We start from the raw sequence: 13,652 nt of genomic DNA, 5'->3' as shown, positions 1-13,652 counted from the left end.
TCATGACCTTCCCTTCCTCCAGGATTTCAGAAGTATCCACCATTGCCTATTCAAATATATAAAAGAAGGTACATTCAACCAAAGTAAATAAATAGATCAACTATCCTCCTCCAATCACTTCTCTTTACACTTGTTAGTTCTACTTTAAAAAAGAAAAAAAAGATAAGAGCTCAGAGCTCCTCTTCCACCTACTCTCAGGATGGACTCTACAGCTCCAGCTGGAAAGTTTGCTTAAGCTGACAGAGTTTACATTTGCAGTACTTAGTACCCTTACCCCACCAGCAAAGAACTCTTAAAAAAGCTTGAGTCTTAAACAAATAGGAGATTTGGAAAACAGCAGTCTGCTCCTGTTTTCTCCCTGCCTCATAGAAATAGAGCAAGAAAGGGCCAGCAAGAAGTTCACACATTCAGGGTATGTCTACGTAGCACATTAAGATCAGGCTCTCATTCAGCTCTTAGCCCAAGCTCCCTTCCACCTGCAGAAAAGACTCAAGTCGGGAACTCCTCTGGACTCGGGTCTACAGACCCTGCTGCGGGGGTGGGTCAGAGCCCAAGTCCCGCTGTGATCTAGGACAAAACCCAGGCATCTTGCAGTATGGATGCAAATCAAGTCTAGGTTGCCAGGCACGGGTCTGTAGAATCTGCCAACACTATCCCACAATCCCCTGGGGCTGTACTTCCCAGTCCTTCAATCCCAACACTTCCCACTCGCTTCCCAGGAACGAGCAACCTCCTGGTTCAAATGCAGCTGCTCAGCGTTTCATCCTTAATTTCCACGTGGCCTGCTCAACTGGAAATACAGTCAGAGTGTATATTTCATCCATTGCTTGCTTTAATATTAGAGTGCAAATTACAGCGGGAGACAGTCTGTCTGTGTACTTGTAAAGAGGTTCTCCTGCATCTCCATGTCAAATCAGCACCTTTTTGACTTTACCACGAATGTTCAGCACTGCTGACTGGTGATGAAAGTGAACTTCTCAGAGTAAGAACCCCAGATAGTTGATTTTGATCCAGTGTAGTCCCTATGTACTAGGGCTGCCCCTAACTTATAAGCCCCCTCCATTCTGAAATGTGCTGGTCAGCCACTAGATGCCCAAATATCTTGTTCCAGTACATGGATAGCTGTCCTCCACTGGCCTGAAAGAGAAGCTCATGCTTCTATCAGAAACCTCCTGACTCTCAATCAGTCCTGCCTGAAAGGACTGAAAAACCATAGCTAGTGACTAGACTATTCATAGTTCCTCTCCACCCCCAGAAAAAATGAAGGGGATGTAGAAATAATTTAAATTTAATTTTGCATGTGTATCTTACTGTGATGTGTGATGAATTTCTTTGCTGCTCCAAATGACGTCTGAAATGGCCAGTGTTTTTTGTGTGAATAAAATAAAGCCCATTGATAAAAAGTATCATCCTGTGAACTTGTATTAAAGTGGCCTCTCTGACAGAGTGGAAAATGTAATTTTTTAATCATGGTCAGATAGTAACATGGTCTCTCTCTTTCCTTTCAAGGTCCTTTCACATCCACAGGGCAGACACAAAGCATCAGCAACTGGGAGGAGCAGACCCACCCACTGTGGGCAAGGAGAAAGAGAGTCCGAGATTAGCTAATGGAGGAGATTCTAGATAAAACTAATTGGCACATAGAGTTACAGAAGGACCAAATGGAGCATCAAAAGAATAAAGATGCAAGAAGGGTGGAAAGAGATACAGAGGCTGCATAGAGCTAGGAGAGATTGGTGGACAGATTCATGGAGCATGACCTCAGGTTGTGAGTGTAGCAGAAGGAGCTGTTCGAGCGATGACTTGCGCTTATGGCTACCAGAGTGCAGGCTCCATGGCACCTTCAGCTCCTGCGCCAGCCCCGTGCCCTGAGTCCCCTCCATGCTATTGTGTCCTGCAGACTATGGAGCTGGACAATTCAGGGGGTGCCACACCACCACGCAAAGTTGATTTGCCAACTCCAAAGTGCTTAGCCACAGACCTGAAGCAATTTGGGGTAGCCAGCTTCTGGCATGCAAACACAAAATGGCTTGGCAGATGTGTTTGCAAGCTAAAATCACCTAAACTACTTCTGGTCAACTCCTGTGGGACAGACAGACAAGTTCTCCCATAAGCCACTATGAACCAAACCCTAGAGCAGCGTCAGCAGGAGAAGGCACTAGGAATCCTGGGATACAGCAGTATATGCCCAAGTTCTGACTTGGGTCTGCATAATGCAGGATGGATGCACCAGCATGACTGTGGGACCCAGGTTTCCAATGGAGTATGGATGCTCAAGTGTGGGCTTGGAAACACTGAATGGGCAAGCGTGCATCATGCAGACTCAGGTTTAGTGTGTTGTGTAGACACACCCACACAGGCTTCTGTGTCTGATTCGCCTCTCACTTGTACCAGAGTAAATTCAGGGAAAACCTATTTGAGTCACTGGACACATCAGTGCAAAGTTATTAATGAGAGGAGAATGAGGCCTACAATCTTTAGCTTCCAACTCACTGCCCATGCAAGCCCACGTTCCCATGCAATGACCTGCAGCAGCCCCTGACATTCATGATGAACTTGGAACGCAACTGCCTCTGTATATCACCTGCCCACCTCACTGTTTGATTCTGCATGTGTTGAAACAATGCAAATTGTTGGTGTGGTCTGGAACACAAGATTAGAATTTCAAATTCCCCAGTTGGCACACAAGGAAGTCAGAAAGTAGCACACCAGGTCTCAGACCAGTGACAGCTGGGACCAGAACTCAAGTTAGGTATGGAGGAGCGGTCAGGCAACTGAGGATGCAGAAATGGAGACAATCCCTTAGTTTCAATATAATCAGCTAGTACACCAGTACATCCCCACATTGTTGATAAATGTGCTCACTCTACCCTTGAAACCTGCAAGGACAACTGATTTTACTTATTCAAAATTGAGTTCTGTGTACCTCATCTGTGATCTATGGAGCAAAACCTGTGCTAGTCAAGGAAAGGAGTCACATTATTAGTTCTTTCCCTCCCCGTTCCAGTTCAAACAGTGAAATAAAATATTCCAACTATATTTCAATTCCAGATCTCACCTTTTTAAAAGTTTTCCTATCCTGCATCTGGGACTCAGTCTACCAGGAAAACATCCAAAGCATTTTAGGACATGCAACACTCAAAAGGTTATGGATGCTGGCAAATCTATTCAGCAAAAAGGTCCCCTGAGGTAGGACCGTATTTAAAAAATAAAAACCACGGTTCCCAACCTCTTTAGGTCAATGTTGTAACTCCGGCTGGGAGGCAGAGAGTTCATGCAAATGACCTCTCAGTGTACCACTCCGCGCTGCTTAAATCTTTGGTTACTGTATATTGTCCTTAATGGGTGCTGGGAACAGACTGTAGAAAAGAAAGAGGTGGAGAAAACAACTCATGGAGGATTTGAAGACTAAGAGGAAATACTGGATTTTGAAATGGAGCATTTCCAGTAAGGACTACTGTAGAAAACAATAATTTATTCTGAAGAAATTTAGACTCAAGATAAGGCCAAAATGGACAAAATATTGGTATTGGCTGCTTTTAAAGATAACAAATGAGATCACCCACTACCTGAGAAAAAGCATAATTCCTAATTTACAAATGTAACATTTTATTTTTTCTTTCCATATTATGAAAAACAGAAATGTCAAAACCAACCTCACACCACACTATCAGCAAACTCTTTCTATCTTTGAAGTTTCCAATACCCTTTGTCTCCTCTTAGTAAACCAGTTTTCTACCCAGGAATGAGTGGAATGACAATAGATCTGGTAGAACAGAACTTTTAAAGCAATGTAAATTCATATATTTAGATTGTTTGGAATGGAAATACCATTCAGAAAGACTCTCCTCATATTAATATTGATCTGAATATTTTAAAAAGGTACTACTATGTATTCAGATATAACACTGATTCTACTTGCGCCTTCCACACAAATTTCATATTCATTCCTGCTGTCAGGTCCTAAATGTTTAGCTTGTCATCAAACTAGTTTGCTTCCTGTGGCTTTGGGGTCAGTAAATTCACTTGAACTCACCTTCAGAACATTGCCCAGATCTGACACTAGACTGCCCCTCTGCCAAAACTTTCACTGATGCCTCCCTTTCTTATTACAATTCTTTCTCTATGGCCTTCAACTCCCCTAAACTTCGGGTTTGCCCAAAATACAGTGTTTCATCCCATCCATACCTGGATTAGGAACACATCAGCCAATCCCCAGAAATCTTCACTAGCTTCCTGTCCATTACAAAATCCAGCACAAATTCTCTGTAGCTATTACCTCCCTCCCCCGCTTTCCAATCTCATCTCCATTTTATCTATACTCCTCAAATAGCAAGCATCTTTGCCCAGCTTGTCTCTCCAGAGAGAGAGAGAGAGAGAGATTTTTCTTCCCAGCTTCTTTCACTATTTGGAACCATTTCCTTGTGCATGATTTGGTTTCAGAAAGAAAGAATTAGAGAACCAATCTCTTTTCTTCACATATAGCTCCTAATTCTCTCTCTAAGGGCCTGATCCCGAAAGGTGCTGAGCACCCACAACTCACATTAAAAACAATAAAAAGAACAAGGAGTACTTGTGGCACCTTAGAGACTAACAATTGTATTTATTTATTTGTTAGTCTCTAAGGTGCCACAAGCACTCCTCGTTCTTTTTGCTGATACAGACTAACACGGCTACCACTATGAAACCTGTCACCATTAAAAACAATGGGGATTTGGTGTGCTCAGGACCTCTCACAATCAGACCTCAAGGGCCTGATCCGGCTACCCTTCTTGCTTAATAACTTCAATGAGACTACACACATGAATAAGGTCTCCAAGATCAGCTCCTAAATGATGATATGTATCAGTGGTATCTATGCTGTATTTTGGACCATTTCTGGCTCCCAAGACTCTAAATTATTGCCCTCAAAGGTAACTGCAGTAAGGAGAAAACTTGTATTTGATTATGAATTAAAAATGTGCACTGAGCTTTAAAATTATTTCCATCAGACCCATTGCTACATTAAGTAGATAGGTGGCTTCCCTGCCAGGTTAGAGAAGCCTCAGGGAGAGCAGGATAGAATTTCAAATAGCAAAGGATTGTGCTCCTCCCCTGACAGTCACCCAACACACAGCTCAGGACAAGGATAAAAGAGAACCTGAGCACAGAACTGTATTTCTACTGTAAGAGATGCTAATGCAACCTAGTGTCTTGTCTTCTTTTTACAACTGTGGTTTTTTTTTATACATTTTAGCATTTGTTTTCTAAACTGAAATGTAGTGAAATAAAAGCGATGCTGACAACACCGGAAAATGTAGTGCTCTGTTAATCCATAAAGGAAATGTGGTATGATCAGTAGCAATGTGCATTTCCTCACATTACCCTCCTAATATTCTTTAACTCAAATTTGAAGTGATTACCTCTAGAGGCGAGAGAAGTTCAGTCTCTGTATCCAGCCATTCAAGCTAGTTTCTCTGTCTACATATTTATAGTGTCCATCACAATAGCATGTGAATACACAGTTTGACTTGTCTACTTAGAATGCTAAAAAGCAAGTCATCAGGTAGGATAGTCAGCATATTGTGGATCTGTGTTCACTAGGAACAGAAGCCACAATTCACTGTACATAGTTCACCAAACTAGCAGCAGGTAGAAACAATTTTCATTCACTGTCAAAAGAAAAGGAGTACTTGTGGCACCTTAGAGACTAACCAATTTATTTGAGCATAAGCTTTTGTGAGCTACAGCTCATTTCATCGGATGCATGTGAGCTGTAGCTCACAAAAGCTTATGCTCAGATAAATTGGTTAGTCTCTAAGGTGCCACAAGTACTCCTTTTCTTTTTGCAGATACAGACTAACACAGCTGCTATTCTGAAACCATTCACTGTCAGTACATCTTAGATTTGAACTGGTGACTTAGAAGTGACCTATTCTACCTTCTATTACCAAACAGTGAGCCATCTAGTTCCTTAATCCAAATACTTTTGAATCTGGTTACATTACTTTTTCTTTTTCTGTTCTGCCACTAATTTTATTATTTATTACTTGTTCCACTCCAATAATGTACTTGGCTCCAATTTACTTCACACACAGACAATACATATTAGGCATGTTAATCTATCTGCAGACTTGAGAGAACTTGTTTTATGTCATGAAAAACTGAGATCTCAAATACACACTCTTTTCCAGGCCTGAACAATTTCTGTTTATAGTAATGCTCTAGTCCTGTTTTTAAAAAGTTAAAATGAGGGCATTGTTACAGTTTCAGTAAGGAACAAACAAGTCAGTGACAGATAAACTAAAAGATTGACTATAGATACATTAGATGAAAAAAAATATCATGGGACTGACAAGGTGTCTGTCACCAATCACCTACCTCGTGTGTTGCTGCACTTCCCAACATCTTTCATCTGTATTTTGTCTACTTAGATTGAAAGATCTTTAAAATATGGACTATGTATTCTTTTATATCTCTAAAGCAGCTAGCACACTCTTCATGCTGTTTCCATTTTCTATTGCACTCTGCTGGGACTGAACCAATTACTTTCACTTTTCTTTTTAACTAGTTTCACTCTTACGTTCTTATGCACAAGAACAATGCTGTAAGAGTGCAGGACAATGCTTATTTGTATAAAAATTAAACTTTTTTGAATTCATGGAAACTTTTCTTTCAGTCATAGGTTCCTTGAAAATTTTATTTTACAGAAACTAAACTTTGGGTCACGTTTAACTGGACAATGTTGATTAAATATAACAAGACAGACACCAGAAATGAAACAGCAGTATGTATATGTGTTCATAATCAGCTGTCTATGATGTGACACAGACTACTGACCACTGAACCAACACTGAAAATTCTAACATTTAATTTCACCCCCAAAAAAATGCTGAATCATGATGGCAAGGGTGGGTGAATAGCTTTTAAGCCTGGGCTGTTAAACCTAATAAGTGATTCCACTTAATTTATTTAGATATATCATACACTGTACTTTAATATTTATTGTACTATGCTTTGAGATACTTCTATGGATTTGTATATTACAAAATGGGAAATGACTGCCTTGGAAGGAGTACTGTGAAAAGGGATCTGGGACTACAAGGGAACTACAAGCAAAATGAGTTAACAGTGTGATGCTTTTGCAAAAAAAGCAAATATCATTCTGGGATGTATTAGCAGGAGTGTTGTAAGCAAGACAGAGGAAGTAATTCTTCCGCTCTACTCCGCACTGATTAGGCCTCAACTGGAGTAGTGTGTCCAGTTCTGGGCGCCACATTTCAGGAAAGATGAGGATAAATTGGAGAAAGTCCAGAGATGAACAACAAAAATGATTAAAGGTCTAGAAAACATGACCTATGAGGGAAGATTGAAAAAACTGGGTTTGTTTAGTCTGCAAAAGAGAAGACAAAGGGGACATGATAACAGTTTTCAAGTACACAAAAGGTTGTTACAAGGAGGAGGAAGAAATTTTGTTCTTCTTAACCTCTGAGGAAAGGACAAGAAGCAATGGGCTTAAACTGAAACAATGGAGGTTTAGGTTGGACATTAGGAAAAACTTCCTGTCAGGATGGTTAAGCACTGGAATAAATTGCCTAAGGAGGTTGTGGAATCTCCATCATTGGAGATTTTTAAGAGCAGGTTAGATAAACACTTGTCAGGGATGGCCCTTGATAATACTTAGTCCTGCCACGAGTTCAGGGGACTGGACTAGATGACCTCTCAAGGTCTCTTCCAGTCCTATGATTCTATGAAAAAATAATTTACTTAGTAAAAGCCTCTCTGTATGGGTTAAATATCCTGCATTAGTGATTGACTTAAATCCTGATGCCTTGACACAGGAAAGACTCTTAATGAAGTAATAGGAACATTGCCTGAGTAATAACTGCAGGATCAAATCCTTGGTATATTTTGTCACTAAATACACTAACTCCAAACAATATATAAGGAATAAAACAAACACCAGAGATGAAATCTGTCCCACTAAAGTAAATGGGAGTTTTGCCTTTGACTGCATCTCAGGTCAGCTAGTGAAGGCAATAAATGGCCTTCTTAGTCAATACAATAATATTAGTTTAAAAGATTAATAAATGCCAAAAACAATTTTCAGAAGTATGTCTATTTTTAATGCATAAGCTTGTGTTTATGGATTTAAAGATATACAAAAATGTACACCTCACTTTTGAAATTTGGAAAGAAATTTTAAATGCTCTTCTGTTTCAGGAAACTTAATACATAAATTTTACAAGCTAAGTAAAAGAGAATCAATCATTTTTATTGAACATTCAATAATAAGTGCAGACAACATTAACAATACAGTTATTTGAGTTAAAAAGTTTAAGTTTATTTTGTAACATAATTTCATTAAGAATTTCTAATGATACATGAATTGTGAATTAAGCTTTAACCTTTCCCCATGCCTGGACATATATTTCTTGTGAATTTCCTTTCAGCAAATTAGCTTACTTTTTATTTAATACTAAAAGTCAAACTCCATTTCAGAATCATGACAACATTTTCTGTGAAATTTTAAAAGTACATTTCAGAATGTTTATTCTTCTAAAATCATGCAACGTTTGCAGCTCTAACCCTGCAATGTGACCTAATATCGTGGACTTTTGCAAAATACCACTGAAGTAAACGGGACACTACACAGGAGAAAGGATCTGTGTTTGGGGTTCAGTTGGGCTGTTCATAGAGGTAAAATTACTCACATTTGTAACTGTTGGCAGGATCATGGCCTCAGTTAAACCAGTACAATCCCACTGGGTTCAACTGAGTAGCACCAGCGTAAAGGGAGGGAAAAAATTAACCCATAAAATAATAGAACACCATCATCTTAAAAATAACATGCTGTCTGAAAATTTACCTATTATTGTTACAAACAACAACTAGTTTACTATAAATGGAAGATCTTAGAGGAAGAATTTCCCCCTCCCCATTTCTTTAATTTGTGCATTTTAAAACACTTTGTATATTGTTAGTTTTGCTCCTTCGCATTACATACTCAATTGTTTTTCCCTTTTATTTGTGTGCCATTCACACAATACAAACAGAGCAAAACTACTTTTTTAAAAGCCACAAAAACTGGCTGAGAGATCTAAAGACAGAAGTAGCTGAAAATTTCACTAATATTTTTTAGTTGGCTAGATTTTAAGTTGAGAGTGTCCCTTTAAAAACACAAAATGTGAGATAGTAATTTTCAGGAGAGTATTATATCTAACTGTGTAGCATCGTTCTATCTTCCTCCTCTGTAAGATTCCATTACAGTGGGGCTCCATCCATCAAGTTGTTGATATCTTAAAAAAAAAGTAATAAAAATGAATTACTTTCAGCTCTGTATTCTGGCAGTCGTTCTTCATTAAAAACATATCATATATCACAAGTTGGAATAAATGGCTTAAGACTAGTTCAATCCAAGATCACTAAAAGCATGATCACATTCATTAGCAGCTGCTTTTCTTGTCTTCTGTTAACATTTATATCTCAGAAATGTGTATCAAGTGGGTTTTCTTAAAGCAACATAGCTAAAATTGCACTGTGACCAAGGCTAATAGAAACCTTGTCATCTTCATATTTGAAAACAGGTCCTATGCAGACACACAGAGACTTATGCATGCATGCATGCATAGGGAAGGAATGAGCCATTTTGTACAAGTGTTTTAAAATATATATTTGCATCATTCATTGAAATGTGACATTTATAGTATTAGATACAAATAAACCAAAAGTACTAAGTATTTAATCATTGCTTGCTTTTTGTTTAGCTTAGATTGAACTGATTTTACAGAATTCAGCAATCACTGGTTCTCCCTTTTCTGGCACACATGGAATATATTTAGGGTGTTTATAAACAAACATGTGAACAAACCCAAATCACAAAGTACATTCATGCAGTTGTAATACTCACTTAGCAGCATTTATATTATTGTTGACTCTTGTATGAATTCTGGATCCCTCTCATAGGCTCTTCCTTTATTATCTCGATAAATGTAGAAAATTTCTGCGGCCATTCAAAAGGTAACATTGGCATTGTAGAACCTAGTGACAAGACCATGGATTGTACTTCTTCATCAGCTGCTGTTCTGTGCATGGGTTCCTCACTGTTCCACTTCTATCTGTATTGATAATAGCAGTTCTCTCTAACAATATGATGCCATATTCAGTGTTTGTTTCTTTTGATCTGTGCTTTCATTTTACTAAAGCGTGATTGTAAACATTTCCTCACTGTGAAACAAGGTGCATTATACACAAAGTGTGGGAGAAATACCATTAAATAGGTAAAAGAAAAAAAACCACTTTCTCACCCTTCTGTTTGTTGAAAGTGTAAATGAGTGCATCAACAAGTACCAGGCACCTCAATAAGTTAGAGGTCCTCTTGCATATGTCTTCCATTTATGTACCAGAAACAAAATGCATAAGGTATTTAATAACAAAAAGGTATTTGCTTCAGTCGGAAGACATCATGCAATGTTTGCAACTGAAATTGTAAATACTCTCTCTTTGGTTTTAAACAGCTATTCCCACAAACACACATTACTTTTGCCTTCAGTGAGTGTTTGTTTCCTAGAATTTACAGTCAGATCATTTAGATTTTTATTCACACATCTGTACAATTATGAAAAAAATAACAGAATGTTAGTGTCAGAAAAATTAATTTTGAAGTGACTTTATATGATAACAAAATGGTAGCAATAAGGTACAAAAATAGTAAATTCATCGAAGTAAACAAAATCTACAGTAGTGTAACATTATATCCCATATGTGAGGTTAATGCTTATAGCAGTGCAAACTATTTCCAGCAAGCAAATATGTCCCTATTTTGAGACATTTATTTTCTACCAGATAGGGTACTGTTATTAAGAAAAGTGGGAGTCCTAACAACTCTAATCTGAAAGACACATTTAATTGATTAATCCATATTTTCCTTAAACATACATGTAATTATATTTACAAGCACTACATTTCATTAATATCTAAGGCTGTGTCTACACTGCCACTTTCAGCATTAAAACTTTAGTGGTTCAGGGGTGTGAAAAAACACACCCCTGAGAGACAAAAGTTTTAGCGCTGAAAAGCGCCAGTATAGACAGGGCTTTATCGCCGGGAGCCACACTCCCAGCGATAAAGTAACCACCCCTCTTTCGGGGTGTTTTTAAAAAAAATTTGCTGGGAGAGCTCTCCCCCGGCAATAAAGCGTGTCTACATTGCCCACATGTCACAGCGCTGCCACAGTCATGCTGTAATGTGGGCAATGTAGACATACCCTAAGAAAAACTAGAAACACAAACTATCATATTCTTCCTTAGAACAAAGAAAGCTACAAATTCTCCTTTAAACGAAGTTTACATTACTATTACAGTCAAAATCACATTGCAAGGAAACTCCTTAAACTTCTAGTAGATTATTATTTAATTTTAAGTGTCACTTTCTGGATTCATACATCTTCCATTAATCATTAAATAAAAGCTTGGTGTTATAATTCAATACATGTTACTGCAGAAATGTTTATTATGGCATTTCAAATGCCATCAACTGAAAAAGGAGGGGCAGAAAAAACTACTATACCAGAGTATCAGGTATCAGACTGTACATGATGTATATTTCATTTTGGAAAGTTTATTGCAGCTGATATAAAGGGAGTCTAGTTTTGTATTACATATAGTGAAGAACAATATCCAGTACTTTTAGAAGAATGACAAACACATCCAGAAACACACTACTTGACATAAACCAATAACAAATCTTACCAAATACAGATTCAGTAACCTTGCACTAGGAGTGAAAACTAGAAGACACAAAGTACAGTATAAAACCAGAGAGAAATAACTGTACAACCACTTCAACAGAGGAGAGATCAAAGCAGAAATGCACTTTCCAGTCCAAAGCTCAACATATGATAGTATGCATGAAAATATTTCCTCAAATTATCAATAAGATTTTCCATTAAAAATCAAGGATCAAAAACTGTGCATAAATCTGTAAGAAAGAAAAGGGCCAACAGAGACAGCATCACGCTCTATAGCAACCTGCCACCAAATCAGAAACAGACAATGACAAATGAACATGAGATAAAATCTTAAAACATACTGTGAAGCCCTACCCTGGGCAGATATTCAATACAATGTATCTGCCTGTGACAGAGACCAGACTTCTGTTCTTTTTGCACTTTGACAACATTGCTGTAACTTGTCATGTCAACTAAGTATTATAGAATTGAATAAAAATTAATTCATGTAAAGACATCATTGTCACCAACAGAGGAAAAAATTCACACTACAACCAAACATTTTTCACCACGTATTTTCTACAATGAAATCAAGTTATAATTCTGAATATCTCTACAAAAAGCAATTATTAAAATGAAAAATTAACACATGATTATGATTTAATGAAACATGTTAGTTCTATAATTGATTAATTCATTTAATGAATGGAAGGTGGAGCTTTTACTGCTATTGTACTACCACAATTACTATTATAAAAGATGCAGGAGGTGTTTTAAAATGCACATTCAACTGCTTCCACATTAAAACAGACCCCTGAGGTTAGACACATTTGCAAGTCAAATAAAATTCAAAAACTCTGTTCTTTCCTTAATCTGAGCATTTTATTTAATTTTATATTACTGAATAAGTTATAATTCCTTTATACAAGTGTAGTTTCTTGTGAACCATTTATCATGCATCAAGTGAAATAGGTGAAATTTTCCTTTTAAAACGTCCAAATTTATAAAATTACATTTTATTGTATTGTACTTTTACCAAATTCCTGATGTGCCAAAGCTTTTGCAAAAATATATGTCTGGTGAAACAATGTTTAAATAAATAATAACATTCTCACACTTAAGTGCACTTTGTAGGATAAAAAATAAATAGCATGTTTATGTAAGGTCCTTTCATTTACTGTACACAAGTTCTTACTAACCTTTTTAACTATTTTGTAGTTTTAAAATAAGAAAAGAATTCCTGCATAAATATTTCTATATATAACTTTTTAGTAATGATATATTTCTGACTTCAAGTATTTAAATTTCAGATCCCATCAAACCTATATTCTGAAAAAAATCACCAAACTTTTACTCTCAATATATAAATATTAAGCTATGACTAAATTAAATTTGAATTAATCTTCAACACATTGGAAGAAGGTAAGCTTTGTATCCTACAGACTTGTGCAAAAAGATTCAAATATGTACATAATATATAGACAGAAAAGAAAACCTTCTATGCTTTTAAAATGAGCTAATCCTCTGAAAATCTGGAAAGAGCTGATTTCCAGCAGTTAACCCTTTGACTTCCTAGTCCAAGTGACAATAAAATACGGTTTAAAATGGGAAGGGGGGAGAGGAGGGAAGTATTATTAAAGCAATGATTGGTTACCTTTAAAACTCTTTGCTTTCTCCTCTGAGGCCTTTTGTTTTCAGTTAGCACCTAAAAAAATATCAAATTGCAGAATAAAGTTTAACTTAAAAAATTAAATCCCCAATTTTATTAGAAAACTGTAATACTGTAAATACCCATAATGCTTTATATGCAGCATTTGAACTGATGGAGACTTTACACTGTAAAGCCACTGCAACCAAAACAAAAAGCTGTGCTATAAAAACGTAGCAGGGAAAGACCCTTTTCCCCCCTGAAAGTCTGCCTTAATTAGGCTCTGCATTCTTCACA

The 13,652-nt window shown here is 37.3% G+C and overlaps 1 protein-coding gene across 4 annotated transcripts in view; it reads right to left on the bottom strand.

Annotated features, from left to right (window-relative positions):
* TET1 (tet methylcytosine dioxygenase 1) overlaps nucleotides 1-13,652 on the bottom strand; it is a 123,355-nt gene that overhangs the window by 83,767 nt on the left and 25,936 nt on the right. For 3 of the 4 annotated variants that reach the window (XM_077821766.1, XM_077821768.1, XM_077821767.1), the window contains exon 3: nucleotides 13,362-13,412. In XM_077821766.1, coding sequence (XP_077677892.1) covers nucleotides 13,362-13,412 — 51 coding nt within the window. Of the gene's footprint in view, nucleotides 1-6,360; nucleotides 6,499-13,361; nucleotides 13,413-13,652 lie in introns of those variants that run through there. The other variant, XM_077821770.1, reaches the window with a different exon arrangement.

Source organism: Eretmochelys imbricata, chromosome 7, assembly GCF_965152235.1.
Source record: "Eretmochelys imbricata isolate rEreImb1 chromosome 7, rEreImb1.hap1, whole genome shotgun sequence".
NCBI classification, from domain to species: Eukaryota; Metazoa; Chordata; order Testudines; family Cheloniidae; genus Eretmochelys; species Eretmochelys imbricata.
Note: the sequence above shows the minus strand (reverse complement) of the source record. Positions and strands in the feature narration are given on the sequence as shown.